The 19,565-nt window shown below is 37.8% G+C and overlaps 1 protein-coding gene across 4 annotated transcripts in view; it reads left to right on the top strand.

Annotated features, from left to right (window-relative positions):
• The window catches only part of LOC121853440 (RANBP2-like and GRIP domain-containing protein 5/6), a 44,267-nt gene extending 28,889 nt beyond the window's left edge, over positions 1-15,378 (top strand). For all 4 annotated transcript variants that reach the window (XM_042347570.1, XM_042347572.1, XM_042347569.1 and 1 more), the window contains 16 exons: positions 69-256; positions 1,100-1,231; positions 1,774-1,866; positions 2,946-3,086; positions 3,648-3,870; positions 4,321-4,458; positions 5,429-5,764; positions 7,398-7,519; positions 8,279-8,417; positions 9,071-9,198; positions 9,393-9,575; positions 11,088-11,930; positions 13,030-13,182; positions 13,363-13,584; positions 14,394-14,609; positions 15,241-15,378. In XM_042347570.1, the coding sequence (XP_042203504.1) occupies positions 69-256; positions 1,100-1,231; positions 1,774-1,866; positions 2,946-3,086; positions 3,648-3,870; positions 4,321-4,458; positions 5,429-5,764; positions 7,398-7,519; positions 8,279-8,417; positions 9,071-9,198; positions 9,393-9,575; positions 11,088-11,930; positions 13,030-13,182; positions 13,363-13,584; positions 14,394-14,606 (3,254 nt within the window). In that variant the 3' untranslated portion in view covers positions 14,607-14,609; positions 15,241-15,378. The remainder of the gene's footprint in view (positions 1-68; positions 257-1,099; positions 1,232-1,773; positions 1,867-2,945; positions 3,087-3,647; positions 3,871-4,320; positions 4,459-5,428; positions 5,765-7,397; positions 7,520-8,278; positions 8,418-9,070; positions 9,199-9,392; positions 9,576-11,087; positions 11,931-13,029; positions 13,183-13,362; positions 13,585-14,393; positions 14,610-15,240) is intronic.
• Positions 15,379-19,565: the final 4,187 nt, after the last annotated feature.

The raw sequence follows: 19,565 nt of genomic DNA, 5'->3' as shown, positions 1-19,565 counted from the left end.
AAGATTTTGCCATACATGCACATGAATGCGATTATTTTCAGAAAATATTTTACATAAAATTTCTTCAGCTTATACGGGAGCCTTCACATCTGGAGGACTCAGTGAGCCAAAGATCTCACCCATCAAGAACAAGGAGGCAGCAGATGAGGATACTGATCGTTACATAGAGGATGATCATGATCCTTGCCCAGACTTCAAGCCAGTTGTACCTCTGCCAGAGAAGGTGGAAGTTCGTACAGGAGAAGAGGATGAGGAGGTTAGTCTTCATAGTTCACTTTTGTAGGTTGTCCATTTAACGATACATACATGTCTCCAACTTTCAATCCTTGTGTGCTTGCTAAGACCTCAGCTGATGGATTTTGTTTAAACTTGATGCAGGTTGGTAAGCAAGGGCTACTGTATGTTTCATAACTACAGTATATACAGTGACATGTATGTGGTCAGAAAAGTGTATGGTTTGAAAACTACAAATTCAGTTTCTATCTACTATATTGAGTGGAACTAAAAAAAAAATTTACACATCACACTAGCACCAGTATTTCATAAGGTTTCATTTTAGGGTCAGCTACTTAATTCAACCCTCAAGTGAGAGATCCTGCGAACCATTTCACTTGATGTTAATTAAATTTTGGCTTATTCTTGGGAAGTCCAATGGTTTTCCGACGTCAGTTTGGAGAAGGAACAGAAAGACGTTGGCGGCAAAAATGTGGAAGAAAAAGCCTCGGTAGTCAGTCTTGAATACATACTAACACACATTGTCCTTCTAACTCTATTGACATTAGGATAGAACCTTTGTCCTTGAGTGGAGTCATCAAGCAAGAATTTTTACTTCCATATTTCATGTTTATGTTTCCATGCATAAAGTAATAAATGAATGTTGCAAAGCAGTAAGTTATATGGAGACTTAACTCAAACTCTTTGTGTACAAGAGATTTTATCCTAAAGTTTGCACAGGGTATATTCAACAACACATTTGCTGTGAGGATGGAGGCGATGGTTTGATTTTGAAGTATAAAATATTAGGAAGGTATGTTGACTTATTGACTTATATTTAGTCTTAACCATTTATTATAACCAAGCATTTGTTATATGTTAACAGGTGTTGTTTGAAGAGCGAGCAAAACTCTTCAGGTTTGTGGATAAAGAATGGCGGGAACGTGGCACTGGCGTAATGAAGCTGCTGCACAACCCATCTCAGGGATCTGCTAGAGTGCTCATGAGGAGAGACCAGGTAGTTATTTGATAGTCAGAAGGCTCTTTTGTTGAGATTTAATCTCACACAAAGCAAATGACTAATATATAATTAAAGTCAGGAAAAATTTGAAGTTCAATTGTTTTGTAATTAAATCATTTTGTGTATTGGGAAGCAGTGTTTATTGAACCTGGCACAAGTACTGTAAAGTCTAGTTTGAGATGGAGTAGCACCTTAGGAAATATGAAAACTTTAAATTTGGAATGTTTTAAGAAGCCTGATAGACACTTGTTCCAGATGTTGAGTTTAGATATTAACGCTTCATGTTCCCTAGTCCTAATGAACTTTGTCAACCTCTGGCAGACACTGTTTTGGACATATCCCTCAGCTGTTGCAATATATTTCTTGTGGGTTCAATATGAATTTCCCATATTTTGTATTTGCTGAAGATTACAGTTTGGATGTAAAAATGATTCATAATACATGGCAGGTCCTTGGAGATGTTTTTAGCCCCAACAACTTTTGGCTGGCCAGTGGATACAAAACTACTAAAGACTTTTTTTTTTCTTCTTTCTCTACAGACGCACAAGATCTGTGCTAACCACCTAGTGACAGAGAATATTGACATACAACCTATGAAGAAAAATGATAAAGTCTGGATCTGGGCTGCTCAGGTGTGTATGTTGTCTGGTGTTTTGACACAGTATACCATATCAATTACTTGTCTGTTTTCCAGCTCCTCATTCTATATTCTTTTAGATGCTTTAATTAGTTAGTGATGTCTGTTCATGTCTCGAAGTTCATGAGTTGGAATATCCCTCCGTCCTTACCTAAGTTCTGTGGCAAGAACATCCTTCCCCCCTAAGACTTATAGCAGAAACATCCAAGAGTTTCAGCCTTTAACTAATGTGATTTTTGTAGGCTTCTTTATAAGTACCTTTGGTTTACAAGGTTTGAGTAACATGCTGTTTTATTGTTTTTTCACTACTGGGTGTACACAGCAAACACAACTACAATTTTGTTTTCATCTCATGCCTCACACTATACTGTATAACATCTAACAAGGAGAGTTGTACATGGAGTAACAGGACACAGTAAGAGCTGCCGACATTGTTTAATGAATTTTAAAAGTATACTTCCTCATTTTCCACCTCCAGATATTAATTCAATCATCATGTATGACAAAGTGAGAGAATGTCACAAACAGTATGTGTTAGCCTCCTAGCATTACATGGGAGTACAGTACTGTATCTATTAAACAATACTACAGGAGTCCAACTCATGTGTTTCCAGAACTTGGTGAATAATGTTGGAACCTTGTGTAAAAGCCAGTTCCATGGCAACCATCATATTACAGTACTATCAGACTTATGATTGTTGCTTTAAATTATGTGTTGCTGATGTGGCCAGAATATTTCAACTTGTTATACTTGTTGCTATTCTGGTAAATAATTTCTCTATCTCTCTCATTTCCACAACACTGTATTCCCTTATTAAACCTTCAGCATTTCAGGTACAGTAATATCTCTTAGCCGAAATCCCTCAAACCCGGAACTCTCCGATAGCCGGAATTGAAATTTTCTCGGAAAATTCAGAGAAAAATTTCCCGATACCCGGAAAATTCTGGGGATGGGGGAGTTTTTTTCCGGGTTTGAGAGAGGAAAATCGGGCGCATCATAAAGGGCTAAAAAACATTTCTCCATCATACTTTATTAGAACATAATTTTTTATTTAATTTTTTTACAATTGGCAGGATTTTGCGGACGAGTCACTTCGCATGGAAAAGTTCTGCTGCCGATTTAAGACTGTAGAAATTGCTACCAGTTTCAGAGATGCTTTTGTGAAAGCCAAAGAAATTGCCAGGAATAAGGAAGAGATGGATAAGATACAACAGGTTGGTTTTCATATGTTATTATACAATATTTATAAATTGGTTCCTCTATAATGATTCACTCACTGTTTGATTAACCACAATCGTCAAATACTTTATCCACACTACTTGGGTTTCAATTCTGTAATTACTTTTGCATATGGCCTTATCTGAATCACAATTGAGCATTTTTCTTTTTTGTACTCTAGCACTTGGTACCATCACTTTTTCATTTGTTTTGACTCGAGACATTTTAATGACATTACACCTAGTAAGAGTCCATAATGCTTTCTGAGTGATGAAAGAGTAATGAGGGCAACATGATTACACCATCAGCTGACTGACATAGGCAAGGTCAGGTGATGATATTTCAAGGTAATTTTTTTTATCTCAAAACCTTTCAGGTAATTGGTTATTTCTGAAAATTGATCTTTGGATTCCTGATACTCAAGTGTATTATTGGTGACTGACAAACTTATTTCATCATCATAGTCATTTTTCCTGCTGTAATTTTACGTTTGTTAAAGAGATTGTTAGGTTGAATCACATCATTCTGTAATTTTGGATCATATTTTGACTTTTAAGGAAGTAAATAAGCCCCCCCAAGAATCAAGTAACCAGACGTTAACAACAGCAACAAAACCAACATCATTAGCAGAGATGTTCAAGCCTACAGCAGGGTCTTGGAGCTGTTCCACCTGTTTAGTATTAAACACACAAGAGAAGACAAAATGTGCAGCTTGTGAAACGCTCAATCCCAATGCACCTAAAGCAAAGGAACCCGTTGAAGAAACTTTAACACCCTTTGGTAAGATATCAATTTGATCATAATTATGTACATACTGTATCATCTTATATAATAATAATAATTTTGTCAAGGGAATACCCCACAAAGTTTTCTGAGTGGAATTTGTGTAGTTTAAGGGTTTTTTACTTGGGTGTAGTGGCTTAGTATTCAGTGTGTTTTATCTTCGCTGTCCCTGATTGGCCTACTATCACTTTCTGTTTGGCCAGTTCGATATCTCTAAAATCCCTCCAATGGTGTATTTAAGATAGATATATCAGTTTTGGGATAATTTACTGTGCTTTAACTATTGTTTTGGGGTGAAGTTGCTTGGGGAGGGCGGCGATCTTCACTATGAATTTGAAACACATGTCTTGATATCTTGTGATGCATTTTAATGTTTTAGGGTGATGTTGCTCCCTCTGTCATTCTAGGGAAGTTTCTTTTTATCTTCATATACTATATACTTTTCAGCATCTTTCAAGTTCACACCTTCAAGTAAAACTGAGGGAGGAGCCTCAGCTTATCCAGTTGGCTTCAGGTTTGGTGGTACAACACCATTGTCTTCAGTGGTTAAGAGTACCCCAGTGTCCACCTCAACAACAACAGCTAGTAAGTTATCCTTCCACTTGAGCCTTTTCTGGCTGAATGTTGGGTGAAAATCATTAATTTTTTTAATATTACCTTATTTATCATATAAGATATATATTGTCTTTAATGGAGATGCTGTGCAGTGGTCTAATCAGATTTGATTTAGGCCTAATGAGAGCTAATAGGTACGAGATGACACTTTCTGTATGAACGATTTTGTGTGTATGTAACGGTAAAAAAAATAATAATAATTATAAAATTATGTACTGTATATCTACCAAAAATTACAAGTAAAAGAATAGTAACTCCTATGGATGTAAAAAAAAATTAAACTCTTTGTTTTTGATCTTATGATAATTATTATTTTATTTATTTATGTATTTATTTATTTTTTACATTCTGTATGAACGATTGTGTGCTATGTGATAGAGTAAAAAATAAAGAAATAAAAAAAATTATGTATGTCTTCCCCAAAATATGAGTTGAAAAATATCAATAACACAGCTTGGTCTGGTAGGGGTAGAGCTCGGGGAATGTAGCTACAGGGGCACTTTAACTTAGCGACACGCCAATTCCACACAAACATAAATACAATCACTTCAAACACATACTGTACATACACATGCTTTTAATTTTTCTTATTTTATAGCAACATTTCATCTCCAGGGAGATGTATGGTAAATTTATTTTACTATTAAATTTATATTAAGCTATTTTATATGTATATTAATAAATTTTACAAAATGTACAATACAGGTGTTGTTAAGTGAAGGAACCGGCAACTTAGTTAGACATTGATGGGTGTTATCTGCAACCATGGAACCTAATGCCCTATTTCCCTTGAGCCTTTAGTCATGCCAACCACAGGGTTTTTTGGGAACCTAACTGCCCCAGTTGGTGAGGGACTACTGTACAGACTGTAATAGGAAAAATCTTGCTTGTTTTCCTCAATAATAATAATAATTATTATTTTTTTTTTCTCTCGCCACAGTTGGATTTCAATTTGGTGTGAGTTCTGTGAGCATAGTTCCTGTCACGGCCAGCTTCCCTGTTGCCTCCACCTCATCACTTGCCACCGTCACCACTGATTCTCTCAAAGACAGTAGCAAGATGAGTCTCCCCGGCTTTACCTTCACCTCATCCTCCACCGCCCTGTCCTTCAAGCCAGAGACAACGGAAGGGTCACAGCCGAAGCCTCAGGAGGACAAGAAGAAAGTCTCCATTTTTGCTGAATTTTCTTTTGGCACAAATGCCAATAACACTCCCACTACAGGGTTTGCCTTCAGCACTCCCTCAACTGACATAAAGGAGGAGGAAGATAACACCGGTGAGTGTGAAGACACTATTACTTCTACTGTACTGTTACACAAATATATATATATATATATGTGTGTGTGTGTGTGTGTGCGCGTGCGTGCGTGTAATTTTTTTGGGGGGGGGGGAATTGGTGCAATTCATTAAACATGTGTTGAAAGTTATTTTGATTTTATAAATACAGTGACCCCTCGGTTAATGAAATTTCGGTTAACGAACTGCCTTCCATAAGGATCTTCAATTCGGTTAACGAACTGCCTTCCATAAGGATCTTCAATTCGGTTAACGAATTTCTTACGAACCGACCTCAACATGTTTTCGCTTGCACTGACCGGGCAACCAGCTTTAGTATCAGTCCGCCAATACATTAATCGGTTCTAGGGCTTAAATTCCTTACTATTTTAGTAAATATCAAGAAGTTTATACTATTCAATAATTTTAAAAGTTTAAAATTCAATTTTTTAGTCATTTTAACAATTATTGAACATAATTGAAGGTAAAGTGACTAGTTTAATGCGCGGCATCCAGCCTCTTAACACAGCAAATAAGCGTTAGTCTCTCTGTTTTCACTGGAGGTAACATCTTGCTTGAGACTCTCTTCAACTAAATGCTTTTTTTCTGTGTTTCCAAGCAAATTATTGGTCATTTTGAAATATATTTTACATATTGACAATATATATGGGGTGACTTCTCTTCCACCCCAATGCCTTCTCTTCTTCCTTCTCCTCCACCCCCATTCTAAATCCCATTATCATCATCATCCAGGAGCCTTCTACATACACACCTCAAAGTAAGTGAATTTTTCTACCATTTTTGTTGAATTTAGGAAATTTTCGGTGAGCTGGAACCAATTACCCAAAACCCATTGAAACAATGGTTTCGGTTAACGAACTTTTCGGCTAACAAACGACCTTCTGGAACGGATTGAGTTCGTTAACCGAGGGGTCACTGTATATATATTTTGTGCATTTACTGGTAAATACAGTATACAATAGGTAATCATAAGTTCTGGATATGTAATAATATTCATGCATTTTCGTGGGCCATTTACGGTGGACGATAGCTCCCAGGTACAGTACTGTACTGTGTGGGTGTGTGTGTGGATTTTTTTAATTTTATTTTTCTCTCTTTCTCGGGGATTAGCCCACCCGGACACAGGTCACTGACCCACATCAGGGCCTAGGGGGCGAAAATAGAATAATAATAAAATTAAAAACAATTACAATAAATAAAATAATAGTAATTATAATAAAAATAAAAACTATAAATAATAAAAAAATAAATCAAGAGTGAGAAACGATATAGTTTTTATATGTTGTGTTGTCAACAGTAAAAGAAACAAATGAGACCCTGCAATTGTGTGTAAATGAGGCAGAAACTCATCTCAGCGACCTGGGACTTGTCACAATTTTTGTGGTGCCATATGGTCTACCATTAGACAACACATTTTGCTTCCAATATCTTCCCAGGTGGTAGTACCTCCCTGTTTGGTAGCTGTCTACTACTTTTTGTGTGTGTGTGTGTGTGTGATAAGTGATTAAGCAAACTTGTTGGTGGCAACAGTGTATTAAAAAGGATAAAAAAAATAAGTATATGAGATATTGTATTGTGAGTTTTTATGTATGATTTATTTTTACTAATTTTAGGTGTACCTGCTAGCACTGGAGGCCCGATTGGTGGGGATACATCTGGATCCATGTTAACTTTTGGGAGTGTGGCTGCAACTAGTGCATCTGCTGGTTTGTTCACCACAAAGGTACCACAGGCAGTAAGTGCTTTTATCATGTGTTTTACCTGATGGTGATTCTTATTTATGGAGTACTTCTTACCACCGTCACTAAACCCTCACTCTATTGTTTACTAACTAATGAAGAAGACTTAGGATATTCTTATGTATTGTCCATTGAACAAGCTCCCGCTCCTCCTGCACACTTACTCACACACACACACACACACACAAGCAGGGGATGACCAGAATTTTGAGCATATACACGCACTTTTTCACTTTTTCACTTTTTCATTCATTCTTCCTGCTGCAAGATACATATTCTGCTAAGGTACTGTCCTCTCATAACAGGGCCCCAAACAACTATCTGGGTTAACCCTGTTGGTTCATACAAGTTGGCATTACCTATCATCAGCACGTCCTTCTCCATTCGTCACTTGATGCCATGATCTTTAATCTTACACACACACAACACACACACACGCACGCACTGCTGCTTCCTGGAAGACCATCTCCTTCTTTCCTTCTGCATCCCTTCCCCCATCCTTCCCTGCTGTCTTGAAATATCTTTCTCATCATCCACCTCTGACTTTGTAACTTTTTTTCATCTGTGTTTCACTTCCTGTGAAATGTTTATTATGCTGATTTCCATACCAATTGTGGAAACCCTGAACTACTCTCTATCCCATTTTGCTATAATCAGGTTTAACTCCTACTGGAATATTTAAGATATTAATGAAACACCCCCTCTTTCTTTCTCTCTCCCATGAATGTGTTTTATTTATTGTTGTTTCATTGCAGTTTGAACCAAAGACACTTTTTGGAATATCTACCGGGTCACCAAGCAAGGATGATAGTGATGACAAAGTAGAAGAGTATGAACCTCAGGTGGATTTCCAGCCTGTGATCCCTATGCCAGACCTGGTTGAGGTCAAAACAGGTCAGTTAGTCAATTAATGTTAATGATGTACACATTTAGAGGGTAAACTGGATTTGGTCTGTTTCCCAGTCCAACCATCTGGTTGTAGACGAGATAGTTTCAACGTGGTAACTCGAGTATTGATTTACCATGAAATATTGTTCTTGGGTAGATGGCTCTGTTTTGGGGTCTGCATCTTTTATGCTAGTTAGAGGGTGGAGTGTTTGAATAGTCACCAGCTTGTTATAGTCTGACTGAGATTGATGAAATTCATGGCTGTCAGTCATACCTGTTAGTCTCATATGGCATGTACTCTTGAGATACTAAGTGGGGTTCTTTGTTTGTCACTTGGCCAATGAACAAGTAAGTGTTGGTGATGTGTTGTGAGTTACCCCACATCCCTGCTGTCAACAGACACTTTGGCACACTATGATAGTACAGTATCAGTTAATTTTTATTTTATTTTATTTATTTTTTTTACAGTCTTCTTATATGGACATACAGTAAATTTATTTTTGTATTCTAAAATAAGCAGAACTTTGTGTATATATTCAATACAGGCTAAGGAAGGAGTCTTATCAGTTATGGACACTAAACCAAATGAATAAATGCCATTACACTGGAAGTTGAGATTTAGGTGTCAGAGTGTATGGATTCCCCTTTCCCCATTATAGGTGAGGAAGGAGAAGAGAAGTTATTCTGTGAACGAGCAAAGCTGTACCGATATGACAAAGACAGTAAGGAATGGAAGGAAAGAGGTGTTGGAGAACTGAAAGTGCTGAAAAATAACAGTTCTGGGAAGGTTAGTTATAAATGATAAGTACACTTGAAAATATATATACGTACCTGTATAATTAATATGACTCTGGTTTTCTAGTGGATATTGCTTCATTAGATCCAGCTGCAGTGTTGCACAATTTCCACATTTTGAGGGTAGAAAATTTTATGACAAATGCAATTTCTAAACTTGAATGAAATACACTCTTATTTTGACAGGTACGTGTGTTGATGCGTCGTGACCAGATCCACAAGGTGTGTGCCAATCACTTCCTCACTGCCGATATGAAGCTCAGTCCCATGAAAGTATCTGACAAAGCATGGATCTGGGCTGCACATGACTATGCTGATCAAGAAATGAAGGAAGAACAGTTTGCAGCCAGGTTCAAGACACAAGAATTGGTGAGTATAGATGGGAAATAATTTTCTCTTTATTGTGAGGAATCTGCAGTATATTACTGACTAACCATCCACATCTAACTATGTGTCTGTGGCTTAAATTGAGAGCTGAAAGAGCTTGGTATATGTATGTATTGAGCCCTCATGTCTTTGGGGTTGTAATGTCAAAGTTAAGGGTCCACCTTGTTTAGGTAACCTTAAGTGTTTTAGACAATTAACTTGTGAGCACATATTTAACCTTTAAACTGTGTATTACAAATGTGACTACTTCTACTATGTGGAAAAAAAAACTTTATTTTTTAATTTTTACCTTATACAATTGTTTTACACATGTTAAACAAAAGGAAAACCAAATACAAGATTTTTCAGTTATGTTCCTGAAAAACTTCTTGCAAATCAGGGTTTACCTGTACAGTACTTCAATTTCTCTCACCCAACTCCAACACTGCACACATCAACTCATACCAGAACTTGTCCTTTATTTCCTCTCTTAACCCCACTTCTGGGGTATATGCCGATATGACAGTCATCAGATCTTTGCTAACTTGTATCGTCAGAACCATAATTCTTGCATTTACTGTACCATTTTTACTTTTAGCACTTTCTCCACCCTCCTCTGACAATCAGGGTCCCTACACCACCTGTTCCAGATTCACCACCCTTCCAGTATATTTTGTATCTATAATTCTTGCCAGGGATTAGTCTTGCTGAACCACCTTTTCACCTCGTTACTTGCACACAACAGACATCAAGTTTTCTACTGCTCAATATCTCCATAATCTCATCTCATCTATCCTCTCATGGTACTTAAATTTAAAATAACAGTTCTGAACCTTATTATTTTGGGTGGGAAATGGTATGAAAGAGTGAAAAGAGTCCCTGGACATCTTAATATTGATTAATGTTTACGGAGTCAATCTGTTTATAATACTGTATAACTTGGTGTGAGAGTGTTGGTTAAAGTGAGACACTTTGATGTGATGGGGGAGAGTAAATAAGTTGTTTAGCTAGAGTTAATGAACTGTAATGAGCTTTGTTTTAGATATATGAAGGTCATTGTTGCAATAACTATTAGTCTTGGCTTAGTCAAGGTCACTAACCCATAACAATGCTTATTGTACTCTACACTTTTCAATCATCATCAATGTTTTATTAATATTTCCATACTTGCATGGGCTCGCTACAATTCCCTGATTGTAGCTGTTGGGTAAAACCAGAACACCATAGCAATCCAAAGGGTGCCAGCTACAAAATGCAGCAGAGACCAAGGGATGGGCACGGCTCTAGTGACTTGGTTGCCATCAGGCATGCTGAAAATTTTTTGCAGCGGGTTGCTTTTCCTGGCGCAAACCCACAAGCTGGGAACAGCTGTCACGATAGGGTTGAAACTTATTGAGGCAATCAAAGACTACCTGGCTACCACAACTTTAGTGAAGGTTATGTACTAACTGGAAGCTGGAATAATAATTGTTGACATATTAACTAAAATATCACTTCTTTTTTTTTCTTCTTCAGGCACTTGCTTTCAAGGAAGCCTTTGAAAAGGCTCAACATTCCCTAAGTACATCAACCACAGCTGAGACAACAGCACCAGTACCACCACCCCAGGATACAGTCACCTCTACAACTAAATCCTTAGCAGATATGTTCAGACCAGCAGCCGGATCTTGGGAATGTGGGGTGTGCTTAGTGCGTAACACAGCAGCGAGCAAGTTATGTGTTTCATGTTCTTCAAAAAAACCTTGTTCTGAACCTTCTAACGAAGATGTAACAGATGCTACTATTGAGAGTAAGCCAGCATTTAGTTTTAGCATTAGTAAAACACCGTCACAGTCTTCCTCTGGGTTCATGTTTGGCACCAGTGACAGTAAACAAAGTTTCTCTTTTGGTATTCCTCAAACCAGCAAAGCAACAACTGAGACAACTTCTCTGTCAACAATATCTTTCGGAGTCCCAAACAATTCAACACAAGACAGTGCAGCTCCATCTGAGAACAAGCCTGCATTTTCTTTTGGTTGTTCCTATGATCAGTTTAACAAACCATTTAATTTTACTTGGCAACCAATACAAGGAACCTCAGCAGGGAGTGTAGATTCATCCAGTTCCAGCACTACATCTACTTTTTCATCATCATCTTTCTCTGCCACTGGGCCAATAGTAATCCCAAAAAGTACTCGTGAAGATCCTACTACACCAACAAAAGATGAAAAGTCGGGATTTGTGTTTGGTAGCCCAGGGAAGTATGAATTCTCTTTTACTGGAATTAAAGCAAAATCTCCAAGGTCAAGAAACACAAGTTATTGTGAATCTGAAGATGGTGTAGTGGAGGAGGATGATGGAGATCACCTTTACTTTGAGGTAAGTAACATTTTTTTATTTTTTTTATTCGGAGTACAGCTCCTCCCCGACTTACGACCACCTGCACTTACGACCTGCCTCAGTTGTACCAAAATTTTGTCAAATTACGTTTTTTTTTTTTTTTTTTTTTAGTCCCAACGTCAGTACACAGACAAAATTTTCGTTTGTAATTCACTTTAAAATGGCTGGCAAGCTTAAAAGTGAGAGTTTTGTGTTGCTGAGAAGAAAAAGAGACACCCACTTTAGATTTCTATGTATTATTTAAGCATTTTCGACTTACAACCATTTGGACTTACGACCTGGATTTGGATCCCTAACCCTGTCGTAAGTCGGGGAGGAGCTGTATATAAAAGAATTGTTGCTTCTAGTTAGTCATCAGAGAATGCAGTGACATTCTTGAGGACAAGTAGCTAAATGCAGAAAGTGGTAGGAACATCTTATTGTGAGAACAGTTCGTACACGGCGTGGGTGGGTAGGTAGGTAGTGTAAACAAGTGACAGTAGAGTTTTGCAATTGGAGCACTGAATCCCGAGGTTTCCCCCTTTCCAGTGAGTCTAGATATTGCTAAACAAAATTTTGACCTAATGTAAAAAAAAAAAAAGTCACCAAGTAGAATTATCGTTTAGTGAATTAACGCTAAACAAGGGATACATGTACTGTATTCTTTTATCAATCCTCACTTTTGTCCTTGACACAAACTTCAATGTCTAGACATTTTTCATTGCACTAATAAAAAATTTGAACTGTTCTAAAGCAATAGAAACATCCCCCTCCCCCCCCCCCACACTCACACACACACACACACAAAAGTATTCATCCTGATACAGTGGGTTGGGTGGGCTCCTGGGGGTGGCTAGTGAATAATTCATTAGCCAAAAACAGTGACCTATTTTCCCATAGCTATAACTGTGTTACTGGTGCAGGGATTTTGCCGTCGTGAAACAGAGGCTTGAGTAGTGTGGCAAGTTATGTCATTGCAACTATCAGGTTACACAAGTGCAGTATAACCGGGAAATGCCTGGGATATCAATATCAGTATGCACTGTCTGTTTGTAAGATATACAGTACTGTATGTGCCATGTCTTTCTCACCTGGGCAGCCTGTGGTGCCCCTTCCGGAGAAAGTGGAGGTAGTGACCGGAGAGGAAGATGAAGACGTCCTATATGTCCACCGTGCTAAGCTGTTCCGTCATGTTGCAGGAGAATGGAAGGAGAGAGGACTTGGTGATATAAAAATCCTCTCCCACAAACAGGTTTGTAGAAAAAAAAAAAAAATCATTCACTCTAGTTTAATTGGTGAATTTGGTTATTTTTATTATATTGTACAATGTGTCCCTGTTTATTTTTTGTATTTTGTAAAGTAATCATAATTGGAGTACTGTACTGTACTATTGTTAGTTAGTTATTTTATTTGTTTATTTTTTATCAACCAGAATGGTAAAATACGGCTGCTGATGCGACGGGAACAAGTTCATAAACTGTGTCTGAACCACACACTGAATATAGACATTGAATTTCGCAAGAAAGACGACAAAACCTACTACTGGGCTGCAGTGGATTATACTGAAAGTACTCCTCAGAATGAAACATTTGCTGTTCGGTTCAAGACTCCTGAAATTGCTCTAGATTTCATTAAAGCAGTGAATGATGCCAAGGTAAGCTTTTCTATCCTCATGTGTTGAATAGATTGATTATTACAGACATTTTAGCCCAGTAAAAACAGAGCCAAACTTTGCTAGATCATTTTGTGTTCCTGTGTGGAATATTTCTATTAGTGGTTTTACTACTTTCATTTCATTTTACACTCCTGTCTTGCATCATCATCCTAATGTTGTAGAGCAACATTTAATTGTCTTAGGTTATAGCAAATAAACACTTGATAATGACAAATCTAAGGCTGTAGACGTCAGCTGATCACCTGCACCTGACAGTGCAACGGCCACAAGAAACCTTCACTTGATCTCATTCTAGCCACCACCTTCATCATTATAGGTTGACTTCTTATTATGCACATACCCCTCACCTATTATTGTTAAAATATATTGATTGTAACATGGTATTGTTGAGGTATATTTAATTATCATAGATAAAAGAAAAACAGTAAAGCTGCTTCCTCAGTCTGCCCAGTTTGTTGTTATGCTACTGAGTGTGAACTCATTAATGACCAGACTTGGTCAACACTGGCACAGGTATAGACATTCTGGAGCCAGTACTTGCCAGTATATACGGAACTGTACTACAATAAATATATCTTCCAATATTATTGACTGTACAGTACTGTAAGATGTTGTGAATATCATCACAGCTAACCCATGTAGTAGTGTAAAACTAAACATGGGTTTGCAGCATAGGGGGGGGGGGTACTGTTCTGGTTGTTACTCAGCCTTATGAAATATGACTCAATAGGTTACCTGTAACATTAAGATAGGTCAGGTGATATCTTCATTGCCCTTTGATATTTTAGGTAAAATTGGGAGGATCACCTGTGGAACTCCCAGCAACTACCATATCCTCTCCAGTGAAATTGGAGGACAACACGAGAGAAAAATCTCCCAAAGCACCGGCAATGCCCACACCCTCACAGTTTACCCCACCAGATTCTACCACTCCAATAACTTCAGCCTCTACAAAGCCAGCTGGGTATTTTTTGAAGGAACACCTGGAAAATCTACTTTAGGGGGTAAGATCTTACATTTATCAACTGTATGGGAGCATTATAAGACACCAGTTAAAGCAAGCTCCCTCCATAAGTGTTTTTTATTATAATTTAATCTTAGTTCTTTTGCTCCATCGCTAATTACAATTTTATTTCTTTTGGATTTGACTCATTACTTCACTTGGGATTTTTTTTTTTTTTTTTTTCTCCTCTAGCAATCCTTTCCACACCTTACAACAGTTTTCCCCTCACTGCATACCACACCACTTTTAATCACCAACACTAATTCCATCATTTCAAAAGAAATTATACCTCACCTAAGGTCTAACCAAGTGCTCCAAGTCAGATGACATGATGGCAGTAGTAGACAATACTCTTGTGCTGCCATCTAGTTAGTGGGGGGAAACTTTGCTTGGAAACAGGCTGCAAGGAACCATATAGCACAGAGAGCTGCCATTATGCAATCACAGATAACACACAAGTGTGGAAAATGGTGATAGTAATTACAACTCAAATTGTGCTACATACAATAAAGAAACATATATATATATATATATATATATATATATATATATATATATATATATATATATATATATATATATATATATATATATATATATATATATACTGAGAATATTTTATTCCTTTTCAGGATCTCCTGGCAACTTATTTGGAGGAATGTCTACTCCCACAATAATTTGGGGGACAGTAACCTCCACACCCTCAATATTTGGGGGGACAGTGACCCCCACACCCTCAATATTTGGGGGGACAGTAACCCCCACACCCTCAATATTTGGGGGGGCAGTAACCCCCACCCCTACAACATTTGGAGGAACACCAATATTTGGTGTGAGCAGCAGCAACACTGCTCCCACTTTCAGTGCCAATGTGTCGACCAACTTCACATTGAAGACACCTACACAGCTGGGTACTCCCAGCGCATCCACAGTCAGTCATGGAGCCGGGGGATCCTCATGTAAGTTTGATCATATTCTTAAGAAATTTTAAAGCTCTTGCATACTTCAGTTGGCTTTCATAATTGTGATTGAGGTGTAGCTTGAGGCTCTATCAAAATTATCTTTCTTTGTCATTATGTTGCCTTGTGCATAAATTTCAGCTCGCATTCAAAATAAACTTCTATTTTATATATATATAGTATATATAAAATAGAAGTTTATATATATATATATAGCTGAAGTTCTCATATTCGGACAGAAGGCTCTCTCTCCCGTGTGTACGGACCCGTGCCTTTTAGGAATTAATGAAGTTCAATAGGGTGAAGAATGCATGGGAAAATTCCTGAGCAGGAGACGCTCGCCCCAGGCCTGTACCTGTACAGTACTTCGAAAACGAGCATATTTGTTTGCGCATCAGTTGTGGCGCATCTGTGGTAGGGGCTGGAAGTGCCTGTGATTATATTTGTCAGATACAGGGAAACTGAAGCGTGAAAATACACGCCCCTGTGAACGCATGCCTTCTTGCACACGGGACAAAAACACTTGCGTGAAGTAGGCCCAATTATTCCCGACTTAATGAACGTTTGTGTGTGGATTTGGCAGGTCACCAAGTTAGATGTCCCCATGGGTACATCACCTTACCTCTCCTCCTGGCACGTGAAGCTGTGTTGTTTTATTTTCAACCCGTAATTTCTAGTATATACTGTATGTATTTTTATTAATTTTCTTTTACTCTGTTACATGCACACACAGTTGTTCATACAGAATGTGCAAAAAAAAAAGGGTAAAAAACTTAGAAAATACACATTTCTTACTTTGCAGTAGTTAGTGTCCGATTGTGAGAGGGAAGTGCAGCGTCAGGGTGGTGGTAGTGTTGAGTTTGGTGGTAGTGGTGAAAAGTGACCCATGTGCGGTGTGGGTGATATCCTCCCTTACTGGGTCAAGTTGTGTTACCTTATTGTTATTTTTCAACTCGTATTTTGGGAAGATATACTTTTTTTTATTACTTAATTTATTTATTTATTTTACTTAAGTACAAGCACACAATCTTCATACAGAATGTGAAAAAAAAGGATTCATCATAAGGTCAAAAACATAAAGGCATTAAATATTTATTTCATGTGTGAGAATGAAGGAGGGAGGGAGTGGCATGTCCCTCATGAGTCGTGTAATTGACAAGATTGCCAAATAGCAAAACGGTATTTTTTCTTTTATTTTATCTCTTATTTTTATTTATTTATTCCTCACATGTGTTGGTACTGCAGTATACATGCGAGCCTGGTCCCTAATAGCTTCAGATAATGAGAAGTATAAATCGAAAAACATACAGTATGGTGAAAGTTGCCATCTGAGAATACATCCCCCCCCCCATTTACATTAATTCTTATGGGGAAAATTGACCCAATATTTGCAATTTTGTTATTAGCAATGACATTTAGAAACAAATCCATTGTGATAACCGGTGTATTTCTGTGTGTGTGTGTGTGTGTATACAGTGGTCCCTCGGTTAACGAGCACAATCCGTTCCAGCAGGTTGCTCGTTAACCGAAACCATTGTTTCAATGGGTTTTTGGGTAATTGGTTCCAGCTCACCGAAAGTTGCCTAAATTCAACAAAAAAGGTAGAAAAGTACTCTTACTTTGAGGTGTGTATGTAGAAGGCTCCTGGATGATGATGATGATGATGATGATGGGAATTAGAATGGGGGTGGAGGAAAAGGAAGAAGAGAAGGCATTGGGGTGGAAGAGAAGTCGCCCCATGGCACCATTTCACCCATAAAATTTTAGTTCTCTTGGTGTAATTCAAGATTATTTTCTTTAAGTCAACACTGCACTGCATTATATATTGTCAATATATAAAATAAATTTCAAAATGACCAATAATTTGCTTGCAAACACAGAAAAAAAGCATTTACTTGAAGAGAGTCTCAAGCAAGATGTTACCTCCACTGAAAAGACACAAAGACTGACGCCTGTATGCTGTGTTGGCAGGCTGGATGGCGTGCCAAAATAGTGACCTTACCTTCAATTATGTTCAATAATTGTTAAAATGACTAAAAAATTTAATATTAAACTTTTAAAATTATTGAATAGTATAAACTTCTTGATATTTACTAAAAGGGTAAGGAATTTAAGCCCTAGAACCGATTACTGTATTGGCGGACGAATACTACAGCTGGTGGACCGCCAAATGCAAGCTTAAACATGTGGAGGTCGGCTCGTAAGAAACTCAACTTACGTCCACTCGCACTTACGACCTGCCTCAGTCGTACCAAAATTTGGTCCAATTATGTATTTTTGAGTCCCAAAGTCAGTATACAGACAAAATTTTCATCTGTAATTCACTTTAAAATGGCTGGCAAGCTTAAAAGTGAGTGTTTTGTGGTGCTGAGAAGAAAGAGACACCCATTTTCGATTTCTATGTGTTATTTAAGTATTTCCGACTTACGACCATTTCGACTTATGACCTGGATGTCGGTCCCTAACCCTGTCGTAAGTCGGGGAGCAGCTGTATATGGTGTAAGATACTCACATAAGTAGTTACAGTATTACATAGCTCTTATGTGTAGAGACTTGTTGTATTAGTGGAGAGTTGGTTCATTTCATAAATCTTTGTGAAACAACAATGAAAACATGCACAGAGGAGTCATGCTATACTTTATTTGTTATAGTGTTTGGGGGAGCAACCTCAACATCCACAGCCACAAGAAGTTCATTTAGCTTTGGGGATAGATTCTCGTCTGAGCCCGACTCCTCTGGTAAGGAACGTAATCTTGTGGTGTAGCATTTAAAAAGCTTGGGTTGCTCTGGCATGAAACTTTAGTAATGAGCTTTGTCTGTGTGTCTTGACTGTCTCGCCTCAATTTTATACATGTACATATTACACACAAACCACCGCACACTTCACACTTTGTGCTGCTCAACAAGGGTTTCCTATGGACTGGGATAAACTTGGCCAAGGATTCACGCCTACCACCATGGTCTGTTGGTTTCCATGGTTTGATTCTACTTTTTTTTTTTTTTTTTTACCAAATATTGTGTGGCTGAAAAACTTAATGTGTGGTGGAGGGTTGTGGTTGGCTAGCATATGTGCGTGGAGGGACTAGCACAGAGCATTGAGATGATGTGAATGGATTATGCACCTGGTATGTTTCTTACTAATCTTCTCATTTCCAAGTATTTAAAATTTCATTTTATTCTTAATACTTTTTAATTTTCTAATTCTGTGTGTGTCAAATCTTTTTGCCTGAAGACTTGACGTCAGCTGTTCACTTGTGTCTGGCAGCAGGCAGCTAGTGTTACCATAGAAACAGATGCACCATCCCCCAAACACTTAACAACCATCTCCATCATCACCCTCTTTCATTCTTTCACTGATGAAAAGATGGATTCCCCTCGTCAAAAGCAGAGCTATGCATTATCACAGCCAGTTCCCGGCAACACTGTTTACCACCATCACTGTTCTCTCATAACTTCCATGATCGCTCATACCACTAATTAATAATAATTATGATACAGAGCAATCGTTCATGCATATATTATTGAATAAATAATACAAGCACAAACAAAATGTTTCCCAACACCTAAATTAAAGTAGGAAATAAAGTTTTGGAATACATGTCATATTACACTGTAGTTTAATGACCCCAATTAAAGCTGATTCAGTTAGAGATCTATTATCTAGGAAGCTCTCTGGAGCTCCAAATGGGGTATTGCTGGACTAGACTGTACTAGAAACGAGTTCAGTCCAGATTGAATAGTATCCGAATTAAGCGATGTCCAGATTTGCGATGTTTGTCTGTTTACAGTATATAATATTGAACTCTATCTATGTCAACAATATGGTAGCCAGTGTGATCTGTCCTCTGCTGTGCAATTGTGCTGGCATTGTATTATAGTTCTCACTTGGTGTGTTGTTGCTTTGTATTAACACTAAGTTTTCTGGCATTGCCACTATGTTTTTTGGTGGCAGGCTCTCCACATGCATGGGTTTGGCACATGCAAGCATCTGTAATTAT

This window comes from Homarus americanus, unplaced genomic scaffold (assembly GCF_018991925.1).
Source record: "Homarus americanus isolate GMGI-L3 unplaced genomic scaffold, GMGI_Hamer_2.0 scaffold4896, whole genome shotgun sequence".
Lineage (NCBI taxonomy): Eukaryota > Metazoa > Arthropoda > Malacostraca > Decapoda > Nephropidae > Homarus > Homarus americanus.
Note: the sequence above shows the minus strand (reverse complement) of the source record. Positions and strands in the feature narration are given on the sequence as shown.